The sequence below is a fragment of the Manis javanica genome, chromosome 10, assembly GCF_040802235.1.
Source record: "Manis javanica isolate MJ-LG chromosome 10, MJ_LKY, whole genome shotgun sequence".
In the NCBI taxonomy this organism is placed as follows: Eukaryota; Metazoa; Chordata; class Mammalia; order Pholidota; family Manidae; genus Manis; species Manis javanica.
The window spans coordinates 56,197,540-56,217,704 of record NC_133165.1 but is presented as its reverse complement, the minus strand read 5'-3'; the positions used below and the strand labels follow the sequence as shown (position 1 = coordinate 56,217,704).

At 45.4% G+C, this 20,165-nt stretch overlaps 1 protein-coding gene across 5 annotated transcripts in view; it reads left to right on the top strand.

Annotated features, from left to right (window-relative positions):
* Positions 1–20,165, top strand: part of ABCC1 (ATP binding cassette subfamily C member 1 (ABCC1 blood group)) — a 113,529-nt gene that overhangs the window by 11,259 nt on the left and 82,105 nt on the right. The window contains exon 1 of one of the 5 annotated variants that reach the window (XM_036991950.2): positions 17,048–17,071. The exons of the other annotated variants lie outside the window; for them this stretch is intronic. Within the exon in view, the coding sequence (XP_036847845.2) occupies positions 17,063–17,071 (9 nt within the window). The 5' untranslated portion in view covers positions 17,048–17,062. Of the gene's footprint in view, positions 1–17,047; positions 17,072–20,165 lie in introns of those variants that run through there. 5 annotated transcript variants of the gene reach the window in all.

Below are 20,165 nucleotides of genomic sequence, written 5' to 3'. Positions count from 1 at the left end.
AAGCCCAGTGGACACTAGCCCTGCTTATGGAGGAGACTGAACAGTAAGGGACAGTGGGGACAGTTGAGGGCATGGAGTAGGGATTTCTAGGGTGGTGATTCTCTTCTGCTTTTTTTACTGTATAGTTGAAATACAGTATTGGTTTCAGGGGTGCAACACAGTGATTTGACAATTATATACAAGATGCTTACCACAGTAAGTATAGTTAGCCCCTGTCCCCATACAAGGGTATTATAATATTATTGACTGTTCCTTATGCTGTGTGTTCTTTGCTGGTTTGCCATCTCCTTGCCATCTCTGGGTCTGTGCGGGTCTTGGCAGATTTGGGATGGAGCCCAGCCTGACCCCGGGGATTCAGACTCCATCCCCAGCATCTGAGTCAGTTCAAGGTTGATCCAGTTGTTACAGGGTTCCCCAGATCTGCCTGAGGCATGCCTGTGTGTCCAGTATCAGCACCGAAACTGGGCTGATGTGAGGGGGAAATTCTACAGGTTTTCTTTGTAGTTCAGGTTTAAGACTTGCTTAAGGACCTACATCAGTGACCTATGGGGGTTAGGACAGCTCAGAGCTGCTGACATTTACAGACTTGGGCAACTCCCAGGTTTTCTGTTATGATCAACATGGTAGTGATTGAATTATTTAAAGGGACTTTTTCCTTTTATTTTCTTTGCTATTATCATAGTTACAGTATAAAATAAAACGGTATGGGAGTGAGCATAGTAAAAAGTGACAATCCTCCATAATTACACTTTTTCTAGACATAACCTCTTACTGGCAGATCGGCTTTCTAATTTGTAGACTCTTTTCTACCCATATCCTAAATATATAGCATTTTTAAAAAACAAGAATGAGATCCTATGAAAACCATCTTTTATTTTTTTTCATTTACACTTAGCTACAACCTGTTTTTAATTAAATACTTGAAGATGAAATGTCAGCATGAACCTAGTTAAGTAATTTGCTGATAATCGTTCACTCTCGAGGCAGGTGATCATAGCCTGGTTTTTTAACCTCTGTGCCCAGGGAGGGCCTGGGGAAGATGTGCTAAGGCTTGAGTGGCAGGGCATCGAGGGGCCCATCTTTGATCCTCTTAGATGCTCCTTAGAGGAGACAGAAGTGCCGAGGGTCAGTGTCCCAGGCCCATGAGCTGTGCCCCTAGGGTGCAGCTGTCACTGATGGTGTGGCGGCCTGGCCCTATCCAGTCAGCATTTGCTGAGGGTCTCGTGAATATCCTTGCATTGGGCTTGACCACCTCTAGCTACAAGGGAGGCAGGGTAAGAGCATTTGGTTTTAAGCATCTTTAGTGGGAGACAGCAAGAGAGAAGGGGAACCAAGCCAGCCAGTAGTGTCTGCTGCTTACTTACTTGGTACTTTAAATCAATTCACTTTTTTTTTTTAAACCGAAATAGTTTATCCCAAAGGAAGTTTCTTATTACTTTATGAACTATATGAAGTCACAGGTTGGTCATATTTGTCTGCTTATCTAATAGCCATTACATGTTCCACTACAGAATGAAAAAATAGGATCTTCTGCCCCCCGCCTAGGTCAGTGGTTCTGAACTCCAGGTGCTTCTGCCCCCAAGGGACGTTTATCAACATCAGGAAACAGTTTTGGTTGTCACAGCTGGAGGGAGGGTGCTTCCGGCACCAGTGGGTAGAGGCCAGGGGTGCTGCTAACATTATACAAGGCACAGGGAACCCCCGAAGATAAAGAATTTTTGGATCCCAAATGTCAGTAGTGCTGAGGCTGAGAAACCCCAGCACCTCAATTCAGTCCACGTGCTGCTGAGGTTTGGGGAATACAGTGATTTGCTAGTCATTTAACACTCTGTGCAATTCTGTTTTCTCCTGGGTGATCAGGTCTCAGTGTTTTTCAGGCCTGTTCCCCCAGACAGTGTCAGATCTCCAACAGATCTGCGAAGTAGTGCACACACATGGCTGGGAAGTCAGGGTCTTGTTGGTCCTTCAGTACCTTACAGAAACTGGGGAGAAGGGAGCTTATGAACCTTGGACTGGTTGAAATAATAACTCTTTTGCCAGGTAAATCCTATTTGAGCTCCTGCTGCAGAAAGAATAGTGTACTTGAAGACAGGGTTTCTCTTTGGGTCCCGGCAGACCCCATGGTCTCTGGTGGACCTTGTAACACTTTAAGAAGGACTGTGCTTTGTCAAGTAGGAGATTTTATTGCTTCCCATCTGCCTGGGTTTGGCACAATCAGCCTGGCCTGGGGAAGGAACTGTGGAGACAAGAATGCAGCTGGCAGGTGGAGATGATCAGATAAAGCTGTTGGCAGTCACATCCAAGCTAGTCTGGTCAGGTAGCTTGACAGTGCCCCCTCATCCCTCCATTAAAGTTAATTGAGTTGTTACGGCATGGTAGTGGGGAGGAGGGTGGGGTGATGGTTGCCTCTCCCCCAGGGTTAGCTTGGCGAAGAGGGAAGGGCATTTTTCATAGTTTCCTTCTGGGTTCTGGAAGCTGAGGAAAAAGCTTCTCACCATCCTTTCATGGTGCAGTTAGATTAGGAAAGAGGCTGGACTGTTGGTGGAGACATACCACATTTCATCAAAGCCAAGAGGCCGGCATTTGGGACATGCTTTCTGATTTCATAGCTGCTTTACTGTGCAAATGTGGACCGCAGAGATTGTGGGGTGCATGATTGGGAGACACTGACACCAAAGGTAGTAAAATGCGAGGAAACACAGACGGGTCTTAGAATCAATTCAATATGATAGCTTCTGTCCCCTGCTCTGCTCTTCCTTCTCTTGTGCATTGATCCTTTTATTGCTGTAGGTCTCATGCTAAGTGCTGGGGACACGTATATGGTGAGTAAGACATACACAAGGCCATGGTTGGGAAGATGTTTAGAAGAACATAACAGCGTAGGGAGCCAGTGTAGCCTCTGTTCAGATTCTGGGTCAGCTGCTTGCTAGCTGTGTGACCTTGGGCAAGTGACTGTACCTCTCTGTGTCTCCATTTTTTCCTGTGCAAGTTGGGGATAATAGTAATGCCTGTCTCCTAGAGCTGTAAAATTAAATGAGTTAATACGTGATTTTCGTGCTAGTCCTGTTATGGTTAAGTGTTGTTGTTAGGCAGTTGTCTGCTATGTCTATTGTTGGCTGTCACACAGTCTCTGCTCTAGTCCAAAGTAAAGTCTGTGGATCCAGGAGGAAGCCAACAGGAAGAAGTACTGGACAGCGATGTAGTTCTAGGTTGGCCCCTGCGTTAGCCACGGTTACCCTCCTGTCCTCTGGGTAACATGGCCTCTTTGGCCCAGGTCAGGAAGCCTCTTTATTCTGTGCCTTCATTTCCACGTCTGTGAAATGGAGACTAGGAACAGTACCTGTCTCATAGGTGTGCTTTAGGGATCAGACAAGTTGAGACATGTACCGTGGCTGGGGCTTTGAGGATTTGCTGTGAGGCATCTAACCTCTCTAGAGAGTCTCCTGTCCCCTTTCCCCTCAGCACCATCTGTTTCCTTGGCTAACCCTTGTCCTAGCTCTTAGGCTGTCCCATGTGTGGGCAGTGGCTTTGCTCTATGTACACGTTAAAAATTCTCATCAGAGAGCATGGCTTCGGGAGGATAGTGCCTGCCCTTTACTGATGGTCTCCCAGCTTCGGTGTGACATCTGGTTCGTCTTCAGTAGGATCCCCTGTCACTGTCTGCTTAGCTCTTGCATGCCTGGGAGCTTCCCGGTTTTCACTGTGAAGGGGACTGTGTGCAGATTACTCCTTTTCTTGCTGTTGGAGTTAACCTCCTTCAGACCTGTGCCTGTAACTAGGATGGTGGGGTCACAGGTGGGGATGGAATGTCTGGATTTTTCTTTGCATGTTTCTGGGTTGTATGTCACATAGATTTAACTTGTGTTTTAGTTGTTCAACAGGTATTTAATGAGCACCTACTATATGCAGGAGAATTAAAAGGAGGTGGTCCTGCTTTGGGAAGATTATGGGTAGGAGGCAAAGAGACACTAATAACCCAACAGGGAAATCAGTTGCTAGCATAGACTTACAAAGAATGTCCTGAACCCAGGGACTGTTCTAAATGCTCTGTGAGTGCTAATGATTTCATTCCAGTGGTAGCTTCTGGAGTAGGGACTGTGGTTATTCCATCTTGTAGATGGGAAAACAGGCAGAGAGAGGGGAAGTCACCCACGTAGGAAATGGGAGAGCCAGATTCAGACCGTGGTCAGCTGGCTCCAGAGTCTGACCAGTAACCCCTGCTCTGTGCTGTAGTAGCATGAACACAGGTGCCAAAGGCAATCCACAAGTTTTGGTCCTAATGAATGATGGGGGGCCGCTTTAGGTAGGTGAGGGCCTGTCTTCCCCAACTGGTATCTGAGGCAGCAATGGAAGGATGAGAAGGAGCTGGTCAGGCCCAGGTCATCCCAGGCCCAGAACAGCCATTGGGAGGCCCTAAGGTGGGAAAAGGCTGGGTGAGATTGAAGAGCAGTGGGGAGGCCATTGCAAGCAGAACATCAGAGGCGAAGAGAGTGTTATGAGCTCAAGTGGGTGCACGGCCGGTAAGACTGATGATGATGCTAGTTAACACTTGGCGCTCATTAGTCCCAGGCACTGTGCAAAACACTGTTGATTTACTCCTCAAAACAGCCCTTTGAGGTTGATAGACTATTATCATCCCCATTCTCCAGGTAGGGGAACTGAGGCCCAGAGAGGTTATGTGACTTGTGCAAGGTCACACAACTCATATGTCACAGAGCAGGGAGGGAACCCCAGCAATTTGGCCTAGAGTCTAGGCTCTCAAGTGGCACCATATAGAGTGTCCCTAGTTGTCATTGCAGTGGCCAGTTTTAAAATAGCTATTGTGGAAGCTGCCACCAGGTGTGTGGCGTGATAGGAGGACTCTGGAGTGGGCCAGGAGTCTCCCAACAGGCTGTGCCTAATGACTTTGGCTAATCCTGGAGGAAGACAGACTGAAAGTCTCCTGAAGGGTGGGGGCTTTGGCATTTCTGGCACTTGGCTGCATGAGCTGTTTTCACTGAAAGAATGATGACAGCAGTGATTGTAGCGATAATAATGTGGTCGAAATAGCAGCAAACTCAGCCCCCTGCATTGCTCCCCTCACCTAACTTTGAGTGTTGATAGTTCAGTGAGAGATGACTAGCTGAAAGTCAGAGAGGTGGAGTGACTGCCCCAGGGCCACACAGCCTGAAAGTGGTGGTAATAGATGTCGAGCCCAGGTCTGCTGCTCCAGAGGCCATGCATGCATGCTCTTGGGGCCGAGTCGCTGTCCTCCACACTGCCTGCTCCCGGCCCATCCCCATGGTGAAGCTGTCTGCATGAATGGCGAGCACAGAATCTGGATTTCATTTCAGGGATAGGGAGACCTTGGGATGGGGAGATGGACCATTTGGTGTACTGCTTGGGATGGAAGGTTCTGGGGTAGGGGACAGGGACAGGGCTGCCCCTGGGGGAGTTTCTGAGGATGACCGTGTCTTTCCCAGTTTCCTGTTTGGACTGTGTTCAAGAAGAGGGAATGCAAAGAGCAAGCCAGGGCTTTTCCCTCTGGTTTCACAATTCTGGGAGCTTTTGCAATGCGTGGGTGATGCCTCATTTTCTTGGTGGGAATTGTCTTAAGTGAGTTTTGATTTCCTGTGCTTAACTCGCTGGGGCTGGGCCTGTCCTCCCAGCCCTGTTTGCCACCCAGCCCCTTCCTAGTGCTTTGTTCCTCTTCCTAACATACTTACACACCCTAAGCTTGTCCAGTGAGGGCCTTGCCTCCTTCCTGTCCCCGCCTTGCCAAGTCTTGGCCTGTCAGCCCCTGATTAGATTTTACCTACTTGAAGAAGCCTGCTCTGAGCTCCCAAGTGGAAACGACAGAACTTCCATGAATAGAGCGGTTCCCAGGTCCCCATCTATTGTCATGTGGTTGGTTTTACCTCTGTTTTGTCAGGGAGGTGGTACTGCAGCCGGGAGCCAGCTTCCCTGTGGTGAAGTCTGCTGCTTCCACTTCCCGGCTGTGCCCACCTTGGGCAAGTTGCTCATCTCTTTGTGTCTTGATTGCTTCCTCTGCAAAATGGAAACAATAGTACCCACTTCAAAGGGTTGGGGTAGAGATGAAATAATGAAATGTGTGGATTTAGTCCTCACTATGAATTTAAAAAGCAGGTGGTATTTGTTCCTGCTGTCTGAATATGGAAACTGGATTTTCTTCCCCTTTGCTTTGTTAATTAGTACTCTCTCGTGTCTGGAGACCTCGTCATTTGTATGTCTCTCTTCAAGGACACCTAGGGCTTTTAAAATCTGTTGTTATAGCTGTTTATGTCCCTGTCCTACCTTCTCTACAAGATTCTGAGCTTCTTGAGGGCAGGCTACCAGTGTGATGTTTGTGTTTAGCTTCTGTACAAAGCATTGGTTAGTAAATTGGTTAAATGAATGGTTGGGCAGGTGGGCAGGTCTCCAGAGAACTGGTATTGGTGGCAGGAGTGGGGCCAAATGGAAGAACTAAGATAAGTGGGTTTCAATTGACCTTGACAATGTCTAGAGACATTTTTATTGTCACGACTTGGTGGGGAAGGTGTTACTGGCATATAGTGGGTGGAGACCTGGGATGCTGCTAAACATCTACCGTGCACAGGACGGCGCCCACCACAAAATTATCTGGCTTCAGATGTCAGTAGTTTGGAGGGTAAAAAACATGTAATCCAGTTCTAAGCAACAGAGCAACAGGAAAAGGCATTGTACTTAAGTTTTTTTTTTAACAAATGCAAATGAGTCCCATCTAGATGATGTGTCCTCTTACTGAGCTGATGAAGAGGGTCTGTGTATTAGTTTTTTTTGAGGGGCAGCATTAGGTTCTACAGGCAGCATCTGTAAGGTGCAAATTGCACATAGTTCAAATTACCCTGGGTCTCAGCCATCTTTCTTTTTAACAGCTTTATTGAGATATAATTCACATACCACAGAACTCAGTAAAAACCCATTTAAAGTGTACAATTTGGCAGCTTTTAGCATTGTCACAGAGGTGTGCAACCACCACCACGGTTGATTTTGGAACATTTTCAGCACCCCACTTAACTCATCTTTGTGCCCTTAAGACCTGGTGGAGTGTGTGCCTGCTGTGACGCTCACTCAGGTCTGCTGTATCCAGGTTATGGTTTGCTGGGAGTCGTTCTGGCGTCTGCTCATAGAGTCCACAGGTGCCTGCTACATGCCAGGAGCTGCAGCAGGTGGGCTTGATAACATCAATGGGCACAACCCGGGCATTCACTGTCCTCGCGGGACCAGTGATCCAGGGGGAGAGCGAGATATGAAAAAAAATAATACATAAAGTAAGTAGCATCCGATAGAGCCATGTGAAATTGCTGACATTCAGTAATTTTTGACCTACGTCCAGAGTTGGCAAACTTCTTTGGAAAGAGCCGAGTGGTAAATATTTCAGGCTTTGTGGCCCAAGAGGCAAAATTGGGCGGCTGCCCTTGACAAAAGGCAAATTGTCTATTTGCATGTAAAAATGTGAAACTATTCCTAGTTTGGAGGCCACACAAAAGCAGGCAGTGGGCCAAATTTGGCACATGGGCCATAGTGGGCCAACCTTGGACCTACACAAATGGCAATTTGTAAGGTTTGTGTTAATCATATATGTTGTATGTAAGATGCTATAGACTATATTGCATGTTTCATAAAGTATTCAATAAAACATGATAATATGTAAACACCAACAGCTAAATGATGCCTGAAAGAAATACTTAATGATAAAGTATGATGAGTACCCTACAGGGAACGTAGAATTCTGTGAGGTGGTTAAGTGAGGGATTTGATGTGTTTGAGAAGAGTGGGGGGAGGTGGGCAGGTCTCCCTGAGAAGGGCTGCTTCTGCTGAGACCTGAAGGATGTCTCTGAGTTGAAGTCAGGCAGTGAGAGAAAAGGGCTCCAGACAGGGAGCCAGCTATGCAAAGGCCCTGAGGCAGAGAGTGGCCCAAGAACAATGAGTGCAGGCTAGACCCAGAGGCTGCAGTGTGAAGTTTTAAGCAGAGCATGATGGGACTGAGTTGCAGTTTGAAGCTATCCTCTTAGCTGATGTGTGGAGGAGGATGGACCAGAGGGCAGTTGAGCAACTTGTTAGGAGACTAGCATAGTCACCCAGGTAATTCAATAAATATTTGTCAGGTGTGAAACAAACTGAGTGAATGAATCGCGTATCTTCTAGTGTACACCACTTTTTATTACTTCAAATTAATAACAGGATTTCATATTTATCAAAGGTTGTGTCTGTGTCATATTCCAGCAAACCCATATGCTATTATTTCCCTGATGATTTTTCTACCTTAAGTTGTTAGATGAGCATGGTCTAATAGAAGAATAACACAGGCTGCACATGGTGTTTTAATTGTCTAGTAGCCACGTCTCAAAAAAAATTAAAAAGTTGCAATGTTGTACTTCACAGAACTAGAACAAATAATTCTAAAATTTGTATGGAACCACATAAGACTCTGAACAGTCAAAGACATCTTGAGAAAGAAAGAAACTGGAGGCATCGTGTGCTTTGATTTCAAGCTACACTACAAAGCTCTAGTAATCAAAACAGTATGGTATTAGCCCAGAAACACACACAGATGAGTGGAATAGAACTGAGAGCCGAGATAAATCCACACATGTATGGACAGTTTGTCTATGATGGAGGAGCCAAGAACCTACAATGGAGAAAGGACAAGCTCTTCATTAAATGGTGTTGGGAAAACTGGACAGCTACGTTAAAAAGAATGAAACTAGACCACCGTCGTATACCATACACAAAAATTAACTCAAAGTGGGTTAAGTATTTGAATGTCAAGACCTGAATCCATAACATTCCTAGAAGAAAGAATAGGTGCTAAGCTCCTCATCATTGGTCTTAGTGACGTCTTTGTAGTTGAGACTCCAAAGGCAAGGGAGACACAAGTAAAAATAAATGGGACTGCATCAAACTAAAATGCTGCACAGCAAAGGAAACCATCATTGAAAGGAAAAGGCAACCTGCTGAATGGGAGGAGATATTTGCAAATCATGTATATTTAGCATCTAAACCTAATAAACTGATATAGTATCCAAAGTTATATAGTATCTATCTCAACAACAATAAAAAACAACCTGATAAGAAAATGGGCAGAGGAACTAAATAGACATTTCTGCAAAGAAGACATACAGACACATGAAAAGCCAACAGACAGCATGAAAAGATGCTCCTCACTACCAGCCATCAGGGAAATGCAAATCAAGACCATGATGAGATATCAACTCACTCTAGTCAGAATGGCTGGTATGAAAAAAGACAAGAAGGTGAGAAATTGGGGATCAACAGAGGTGAGGCTTAGAACCCCACCCCCCCTGTTTTGAGAGAAATCATCTGCATCCGTGGATGTTTTGTTGCCCTTGTCTAGCTTGGATTAATACTTAGTCTATAGGTACACGCCTGATCATCTACATTTGCCCTCTTATAGCACTAAACTATGTTTTCTACCTTTATCTTGCATCAACCTACCACTTCAGCATTTTATTAAAAAAAAAATAATAATAACAATAGTAATAAGGGAGAAATGTGGGATTCACATATAAATCAAGTATAAAAATCAAACGAATATTCATATTTGACCTGATTGTTTATAGTTCATAATGCATGATCAAAACCAAAAGTTTCTGTGATGACTGCCCCTGCACTGTTCACCATGTAAGAACTTATTCACTATGTAAGAATTTGTTCACCATGTAAGAACTTGTTCATTATGCTTCAGAAGATTGGAGACTGTTGAGAACTAGGCTTGGGGTTGATAAATGACTGTGCATTGAGTCCCCTATACAGAATTTTATTGTTGTTAACAACCATTTGATCAATAAATATGAGAGATGCCCTCTCAAAATAAATAAAATAAAAATGAAAAGAAAAAAGATAAGAAATAACGAGTGTTGGTGAGGATGTGGAGAAGAGAGAACCCTCATGCACTGTTGGTGGGAATGTAAAATGGTGCAGCCATGTGGAAAATAGCATGGAGGTTCCTCAAAAAATTAAAAATAAAACTACCATATGATTAGCTATTCTACTTCTGGGTATTTATCAGAAGAATACAAAAACACTAATTTGAATAGATATATGCATTCCTGCATTCATTGCAGCATTATTTACAGTAGCCAAGATATGCAAAGTGTCCATTGATAGATGAATGGATAAAGAAGACATTGTACATATACAAATGGAATATTACTCAGACTTAGCCATAGAAAGGTGAAGTCTTGAGATTTGTGACACAATGGATGGACTTCAAGTGTATTCTAAGGGAATTAAGTCAGAGGGAAAAAGACAAATACTGTATGATTTCATTCATATGTGAAATCTAAAGAAGTAAAACAAATGAACACACAAGACAAAAATAAATTCATAGATACAGAGAACAGATTGGTGGTTACCAGAGAGAGAAGAATAGGGGGGTGGGTGAAATGGGTGAAGGGGGTCAACTGTCTGGTAATGGTAACTAGACTTGGGGTGGTGATCACTTTGTAGTGTCTACAGATGTCAAATTATAAAGCTGTATACCTGAGACTTAGATAATAAACAGGTGAAATGATTTTAATATGTTTAACCCAGGGTATACAAAATATTATTTCAGCATGTAATTAATGAGGTAGCTTGCATTCTTTTTTTCTGTACTAAGTCTTTTAAATCTAGTGTGTGTTTTAGAGTACATCTTTTTTATGGCCAAATAATACTCCATTGTGTGCACACATTGTATCAGCTTTATCCATTCATCTGTTTGGTAATGGACACCTAGGTCATCTCCGTGTCTTGGCTGTTGTAAACCATGCTGTGGGGAACCTGGGGGTACAGATATAACTCTTTGAGAGAGTGATGTTGTTTCCTTCAGATATAGTTTGCAATGTTTTAAACACTAAGGATGACTGGGTCACTGTTTATCATTGTTTTTATGATTCTCATTGTGTGTCTTCAGGTTATCAAACTGAACCTGGGTCTCCCAATTTTATGCCTGTGATGCTTGTGTGCGATTAAGCAAAGCCCCGTTGGTCTGCGTGTCAGGCTTTCCATGTTTTCTTTAGCCTGAGGAGTAATTTCTAAGGGAATTCATTGTGTCATTGTTTGGAATAGCAAAAGATTGGCAGCAGCCCAAGTGGGGTGCAGTTGGGGCCTGGTGAGTACGCTGCATCCTGCCCAGTCAGTGGGGAATAGAAATGCTTTTAGAAGTAAGTGAGGACAAGGCCATTCCCCAAGACTCAGTTTTTAAGTGAAAACATCATGGTATAGCCATCATATTTGGTATGATACTTCTTGTGTAAAGAGAGGGACAAATAAGAATACATAGTTGTATTTGTATGAAGAATTCCAAAAGTATACCCAAGAAACTCAAAAGTGTGGTTGCACTCATGGAGAGGAGAGTGCATGGGACTGTGCAGTGGAAACCGGGCTAGAGGGGGAGGGGGTGGCAGAGCAGTTATGCTGTTTACCTTTATACACACACACACATGTAAATCTGAGTCATGTCTTGCCTATTAGAATGAAATTTAAAAAAATTTTTTTCCCATTGATCTTCCTTGCCCCATTCACATGCATTTCCTAAGCAGCTCCCCTGCTGGGGACACAGGGATGAACGCCTGTCACTCAGGAAGGTGTTAGAGGTGTGCTGGGCCAGCAGAACCCTGGGCTCCCCAGAGCATGTCCCATGGGGCAGAGTTTTAGGCATGGCAGGGCGAGGGCAGGATGAGACAGATGGGCCACAGCCTGCACAGGGGTGTGAGTCTTCTGGTTCTCTCTCTGTTGCCTGCTGTATGCGTTTCCTAGGGCTACTAGAACAAATCACCACTAACTTTTGGCTTAAAGCAGCGTAGACTTATTCTCTTACGTTCCGGAGGTCAGAAGTCCAAAATGGAGTGCTGGTATTCCTTCTGGGTGCTCTCTGGGAGAATCCACTTTCATGCCTTTCTCCAGCTCGCCCGCATTCCTTGACTTGTGACCTTGCAAAGCTTTAACCTCTGCTTTGTCATACTTCTCTTCTGCCTCTGACCTTCGTTCCTCCCTCTTTTCCCTTCAATTCCCTGTGAGTCCATTGGGTCCACTTGGATCACAAAGGATAACCCCATCTCAAGATCCTTAACTAATGACACCAGCCAAATCCCTTTTGCTATGTAAGGTAACATGCTGGCTCTGGGAATTGGAACGTGGGGCTATTCTACCTGCTTCACTGGCCAACATAGTTCCTGGCACCTAGTTGGGGCTCCATATATCTTTGTTGGTGGGAAGAAAGAATCATTTGGTGGGGCTGGAAATGTGGAAGGGACATAGCAAGAAATGGATCTGGGAGTAATCACAATAACAGTAGTGACATTCATTGAGCACATGTGTGCTCTGGCCCATGTGTAATTAAGTGCATATTTGCACCATCATATAAGTATTTCCACTTTACAGATGTGGAAACTGAGGCTCAGGTGCTTACCCAGTGGTACATTGTGAGGAGCTGAAACTCCATCTGCCCCATAAGGGATTTGTTCGGGGAATATGGACTCTAAACTTGGTAAGGGATTTTCAGCCTCAGCACTCCTGACGTTTAGGGCCGACAAATTCTCTGCTGGGGGGACAGTCCTGGTTACTGTGGATGTTTAGCAGCAACCCTGAACTCTACCCACAAAATGCCCTTGGCACAACCCGGCCCCGGTAGTGGCACCAAAAATACCTCCAAATATTGTCAAATGTCACCTTGTCTCCAGTTGAGAACCACTATCTGAAAACATAAATGAGATGATGACACATCAAATCCGTGCCTCTCTGGGTGAAAGTTAAAATTGTTACGATGACCTGTGAGTCCTACAGGTTCTGTCTCTCCCTGTCCCTTCCTTTCTTCCTTGACTTCATCTCCTATTACTGTTGAGTCATAGTGACCTTTCTGTTATTGCTGCAAAATGCCAGATGTGTTCCTACCTCAGGACCTTTGTACTTGCTGTTTGCCCTGCTCTTGCCCTGCAGGGCAATGCTCTTGCCATTTGGCTTACCCCCTTGTTCCCTTCAGTACTTGACTCAAATACACCAACTCAGTGGGGCCTTCCCCCTTCTCTGAGTCCTTTTTAGCATAACACTATATCCTAATATGTACACTATTTGTGCGTATTTCCTTTATCTTGTCCACTCAGTTTCCTCATGTCAGCCTGTTAGCCCCAGGAGGGCAGGCCCTTTCCCCTGCTGCTCCCTGCTGGGTCCTCAGCCCCTAGAAGCAGTTTTCACTAAATGGATGGATGCTGTCTGTCCTGTTTGCTGTATCTCCAGACATATTCCTGTGCCTGTTACATGCCTGGCCCCTCACAGTTCCCTGGAATGTGAGTGACCAAATGGAGGCTTTGGTGAAGCCCTAGTGTCTATAAGAGGAGAGGAGGTCGTTGGAGATGAAATCAGCAAAGAGGTCAGGGCTGTATAGAGAACGTGAGGACAAGTGTGTGCTTTTCCACTGGGAGAGTTGGGTCAGTGCAGGTTGGAGCAAGCTGCCTGCTGCTAACATTTGGACACCTGTGACCGTGCCATGGCTCTGTTAGCTTCTGGGCACTGGAAGTCCTGGTAACACAGGAGTCATGGTTTTGCATGTCAGTTCCTGTCCCTTTCTTATCAGGGTGTTCGATTTTGCATCTTGGGCATGAGGGTTCAGTGAGGATTTGGGGCTCTTTCCTGGGCAGGGCCAGGCCCTGCCTTCTGGACATAAGATCTGGGTGCAGCCCTTCCTCCTCTCCCCCTGTATTTCTCAGCTTTATTCTTACCTCTGGTGAGTCAGGGTGAGGGAAGGCCCTGGCTCAGCCCGGCAGCAGCCAGGGGCATTGCTGCCAGAATGGTGCTGGCACTGGCTGCCCTCCTCCCACTGCACGTCTTAGCCAGCACCTGCCTTTGGCTGTGCGGACACAGGGCAGCCTCCAACCTTTCATTGGATCTCACTCAGGCCTGTGGTGCAGAAATGGAGGCCCTCTGCTGTTTCTCCATAGGATGAATGTCCAGAAGCCCAGCAGGTCCCCTGACCTCACCGTGGGCCTCCCAGTGCTGCTTCTCTCAGCTTGCTTTGGCTTCATAGCTACCCCTTTGCTGGGTGTCTCACAGCCAAATTGGGTCTGCATGTGGCTTTATAAACAGGCCTGTCGCCTGGGCCTCTGGCTCCCCAGGGAGGGCCTGTTCCCTGGCTGTGTAATGCAGATCCCCTTCCTTCCTTTGCAGAAGAGTTGGCTGGGGCTCTGGAGCCAGCGTCTGTGGGTTGGAATACAGGCTCCCCCTTGTCGGGGAGAAACATGATGTTTACTGCTGGTCACTCGGCTTGAGGTGAGAGATGCTGCTAACATCCTCTGATGCACAGGATGGCCCCTCAGAGCAAAGAATTTTCTGGCCCCAAATGTCAGTAGTGCCAAGGCTGAGAAACTGCCTTTGGGCACATGTCTGTCATCTGTTGGAGACTAGAACCCAGACCCCCCAGACCACCACCCTGTGTTCTTAGCCATCACCTTGCACTGCTCCTGTTGGTAGCAGCTGGGGTCAGCTATAGATGTTCCCCAGGTCTGAGTCAGAACGTTGCTTCTCCATCCTGCACGAATGAACTGGGAATCTCTAGGGCCCAAGGACATTTAGTTGATGCCATGTCTGGGACAACGTTGCCTTCCAGACTGCCTCAGGCTGGACAGTGAGGCCACTGACCTTGCAAAGCCCTTAGAGCTCATGCACCTGTCTGAGAGGTGGTGGAGCCCAGGAGTTAAGAGTGCAATGTCAGACCCTGGGTTCAAATCCCGGCTCTGCCTCTTCCTGGCTCTGTGAGCCTGAGCAAGTTCTGTAAACTCACTGGGCCTCAGAGTTCCCTCGCCTGAAAAAAGGGAGCTTTAATCATCTGGATTGTAGTGCTGATGTGAAGTTTGAATGGACATACGCTTGGAAAACCCTTAGCACTGTGCTTGGCATGGCAACTTCTGTGGTTATTAAAGGTGCCCAATAAAAGTATGTGCTTTCTCTTTGTTCCCAGCTCAGCATTTAGGAATTTCTGCCTTTAACTTCCTGCAGCTGATGTGTATTTATTTAACATGTGAGCTAGTTTTTTTGTTATTATTTTAGAGGTAATACATGCTGAGTAAAAAATTCAAACAGTACTAAAGATAATAAAACAAAAGCGAACTGTCAAATTATCACCCTCGTCTCCCCAGCTCCAGACCTGCCTGCTGGAGATAATCACCATCAGCTTTTGTTTTTCTTGTATCCTAAGAAAATTTCCCTGCCTAGAGAAGCTCCTGTATACCCTATTGTACTAATTTTAAATGCAAACAGTAGTTTGTGCTTGTGATGAAAAAATGCAAACAGTACATTTTCTAGGTATCTAGAGGCCTCTACACTTGGGTTCAATTTCCTGGCTGTGTATGTCGTTTGCAGGTTTTATGATTCGGCTTCAGTTTCTGTATGTGTAAAATGGGTTTAATTTTAACACCTTCCTCCTAGAGTTGTTCATGAGGATTCAGTGTGAGATAAAGCCCTTTATCAGTCCTGGCACATGCTAAGAACCTTAATAAGTGCTTACTGTTTTTCTTTCTGTAGATGGAAGAGGTAACCTGTGTTTCTCCATTTCCTTCAAATCTTTGTTGCTCATATATCATCTTGGCTCAGAGGCCTTTTCGTCCACCTGGTGTACAAATAGCACCCACCGCCCACCATTATGCTCTGCCCCTCATTCCTCAGGGCGTTTGCTGCCATCAGACATATATGTGGTTGTTTATCGGTCTGTTTAGTACTTGTCTTTTTCGATAGAATGAAACTCCCAGAGTGGAAACTTTACCTCTGGGTGTTATTGGCACATAGTAGGCTCTTGAAAAATAATTGACCACTGAGTGACAGGAACCTGACTATTGAGTTTCTGAGATGATGACATTGGAAACTGGACATTTGGGTCCTGGAGGAATGCCTGGTGCCTAGTAGGACTTCATTCCTAAATGGCCTCAGAGCATCTCTGCCTCCCAGATATTGGTGACACTAAGCAGCGGTTCACATTCCTAATCACGTCCCTCGCCTGTTGTCTGCCCGTCCTCCCCTCCTGTCCAGAGTCAGCCATCTGGGTCCTGGGGAGGGCTGTTCCCCTTATCCCCCCAGGCCCTGGTCTAGCCGTCCCTCTGGAAGCTGTGTCAGCCAGGCCAGAGCAGCAGGGTGCCGGGGAAGCAGCCTGGCGGCCCCTGCCGAGAAAACACCAGCATGTGGTGCTTCCGTGACCAGCAAGCTGGAGCTGCTGCCCAGCATCGGGACCAGCTGGCATGAGGCCACATCTTCGGCTGCTTCGGGCCTGTCCTGCAGGACTGTGTTGGCTTCTGAGACTGACCCAGCTGAGAAGAGTGGTGGTGCCCCTGGGAGATCCATGGACTGGAGATCAGGATGGACTGGAATAAAGCAGAGGGGGTACAATAGGCGGAGTAATGTCCCCTCCAGAGATGCCCACCGCCTAATGCTGGAACCTTTGACTATGTTCTGCTCCATGGCCGAGGGGAATGAAGATTGCAGTTGGAATTCAGGTTGCTCATCATCTGACCCGGAGGTGGGGATTATCCTAGATTATCTGGGTGGGCCCAGGGTAATCGAGGGGTCTTTATAAGTGGAAGAGGGAGGCAGAAGAGAGAGAGTCAGAGGGACGGCCCCATAGAGGGACTTGGCCTGTTGCTGCTGGCTTTGAAGATGGATGAAGGGGCCATGAGCCAGTGAGTGGGGGAGGCCTCTAGAAGCTGGAAAAGGCTTCAAGTTCCAGAAGGAGCAAGCCCTGCCCACGCCTTGATGTTACTCAGTGGGACCCATATCAGACTTCTGACCTCCAGAACTGTATGATTAAAAAAATGCATGTTGTTTTAAGCCACTAAGTTTATGGTAATTTGTAACGACAGCCATAGAAAATGAACACTGGTAATTTTTCTGAACTTGGTAGAGTTTAGAAGATGCAGATCTTCCTCTTGGCCCAGATTTCCCCATGGATAAGGGCATAAGCCCCAGAAGACCCTGTTGAAATTCATATGTCAGCCATCACTAGAAGCGAGCATGGGGGACTCAGTGATCAGGCTTCCTGTGTTTGAATCCCAGCCTCCTCATGTACAAGGTGTGTGACCTTTAGCACCTTTTTTGACTTCTCTGTGTCTCTGTTTTCTCATCTGCCAAATGGGGATCAAAACAGAGCCTCCCTTCTAGGTGGTCATGAAGATTAAATGAGTTAATTCACATAAAATGACACACAATGCTAAGTAAAGCTAGGTGGAGGTATTATTATCAATAACAGCATAAGATGATTATATTAAAAGTATAATGATATAAACTTCATATTGTTTTATTACCAACGTAAGAATTAAGATTACTGATACTAGCCCTATATTGTTGTTTAATTTATGACTTTGTGCTGGACCCTGTGTATATATAATTTTATTTAATCTTTAGCTCTAGGAGATGGTTATTTCCAGCTTTAATATCATAGATGAGGCTCAGAGAGGTTAAGTAACTTGTCTAAGTTTCCACAGCGAATAAGCAGAGAAGAAACTGGACCAATAAGAAAAGGAACAAGGGGGTAGATGGCCTTTTGGGGAGGCAGGGTTGGGTGATGGGCAAGGAGAATATGAAAAGGAGAGAACAGAAGGAAAGAAATGGGTTCTAAAAAAGTCTGCTGAAGAGGTTATGAGTAATCGTAATAACATTTATTTGGGCTTTTATGGTCTCCTAGGGAGGAGATGGTAGTTGTCCCAGTTTGCTGGTGGGCTGAGCCTCAGAGATTACTGATGTATATCAGAAGTATAATATAGTAGGTATGGTATAGCTGGGCCCTAAATTTACACACGCCAAGTTATGAGTCATACTGTTATATAAAAGTCGACCTGCACTGGCTGTGTTCTGCAGCAGTGAAAGTTCATGCTCACGATCAGATTTCCCCTTTTCATGCTCTTGCTTCCTGCTTCCTCCCTTCTGTCTCTGCCCTCTTGGTCAGGGCCAGCCATCTGGCTTTGAGCAGGAAGCTCCCTTCTGAAGAGTAAACACCTTCCTTTGCTAAGCATTTCTCCAACCTCTCCTTTCCCCGATTTCTCTGTCCTTAGATGCTCCCTGATTTCCTCTTGCTCTGTTCCTAACTTGAGCTTTTCTTTGTTCTTTAAGCTTTCTGACTGAACAGAGCTGATGGTAGTGGTGGTGATTATTGTTGATGAATAGAATCTGCTCCTAATAGCCACCGTTTGTTGTCTCTGGTCTGTGCCAGCTCTGAGCAAAGCACCCCTCTCACATTGTCCCATTTGATACCGGCCAAAACCCTCTGGGTCCAGCGTTTACCTGACCATTTTACTAGAGGGGAGTCTAGGGCTTAGAGAAGTTAAGTGATCTGCTAGTTCATAGGAGGTCAGCATTATAATCTGCATCCACATCACCAGAAGGTCAGAGTTCACAGCAAGTTTCTTTTTTCTAAAAAGAAAGTAGGAAATAATGCTGCAGAGGAGAAGCATGGCATGGGCCATTCATTTACTTAACAATCTGGGTGAGGAGGATAGGAGTCAAAAGTAAATACAACACAGTCCTGGAATGAGGTCCTTGCCTGGTCTTTGTAAAGCTTGGTGGGTAGGGGGTCTGATGGTTTGGGGGGGTGAGGAGGAAGTCTTCTTAAAGGAGGTATCTGAGATGAGTTTTGAAGGATGAATAGGAGTTTGTTACAGTGGAGCTACATTGTAGGGAGAGCATCTAGACAGAGGTAGCCTGAAGAACCCTTCATTTGACCATCAGCTGGGGGAATGCATTGAAGGCACGGACGATGGCCTTCCTGAATCTCCAATGCCTTGAACAGCACCTGACACATGTTTGGCAAATGCTTCTTCCTGAATTCCTGAGTTGACACATCGGGGAACAGGGTGGGAGAAATTGTAGGAGAAACAGATGGGGCTCAAATGTGGAAGGCCTCATGAACCACAGCGAAGGTCGGCTTTTAAAGGTGACAGCCATTATAAGTTGTTACCCAGAGGAGAGGATGATCAGGCTATTCCATATATTAACACCAGCATTTAAGTCTGAATTTTCCTGTGAGCAGGAAGACCTAACAGCTCTTAAGAACATACAGAAAGATCTTCCACTTCATTCATCATAAAGAGAAAAGGAAGCTACAGTGAGATATTTTCTTCTATCAGAATGGCAGAGATCAAAAGCTTTTAATATGTGATGGTTTGGGGAATAGTTGCCCTTGAACCTTCTTGGGTGGAGTATAAATAGATGGTACTTATTTGGAGGGCAGTGTCTGTCTAAACTCTAAGTGTTGTGCACCTTTTGATCCAGCAGGTTCACTTCTAGAAAGTTATCTAACAAATGTGCTTGCCTATGTATGAAATGAGCACTTCCCAGATCATTTATGCACTGCTGCGTTGTTTGTGAGAACAAAGCAATGCCCAGTCAGCAGGAGCCCCGTTAAATAGAATCAAGTCCATCATACAATGGACTACAAAGCAACTGGAAGAAAGAATAAGGAAACTGTTCATGGCAGTGCAGGATGATCTTTAAGACCTGGTATTAAGTGAAAATAAACAGTGTACAGAACAGAAGGGCTTCCTTCTATTTGTTAATGAAAAAAATATATTTATTTTTGTGTTACATATGCATAAAGTATTTTCTGGAAGGGTACAAAAGAAACCAATAATGGTTGCCTTCTTTAGAGAGAACTGTAGGGGGAACTAGGGACCAGGATAGGAAGATGGCAGATCTTTGTTACTGATAAAGATCAGTTTCTAATATTAGTTAAGTAAAAAAAAAAAAAGGTAGGGTACAGAACAGGTATGTGTTGTGGTACCTTTTGGGGACACAAAATGGGTATACTGGGTTTGGAAGATACTATACACAAGATGTTAGCAATGGCAGTTTTGCCTGTGGGATAGGCTGAGAGTGCTGCAAGCTGAGGGAGGAAGACCTGCTTTTCATAGTAGACCATTTTATGTAGTTTGAAAAAGTTTTAGCAGATACATGTACTACCTATTAAAAGTAGAGAGATGTGGATAGATGCCTGGGTAGGTGGGTAGGCAGTTGGATTAATGCATGGATGCATGGGTGGGGGTAGATAGATGGATGAATGAGTTGGTGCATGGATGGATAGATGATGGATGGGTAGGTGGGCGGCTCAATGGACAGACTAGTGGGTATATCTGTGGATGAGTTCATGGATAGGTGGGTATATGAATGCGAGC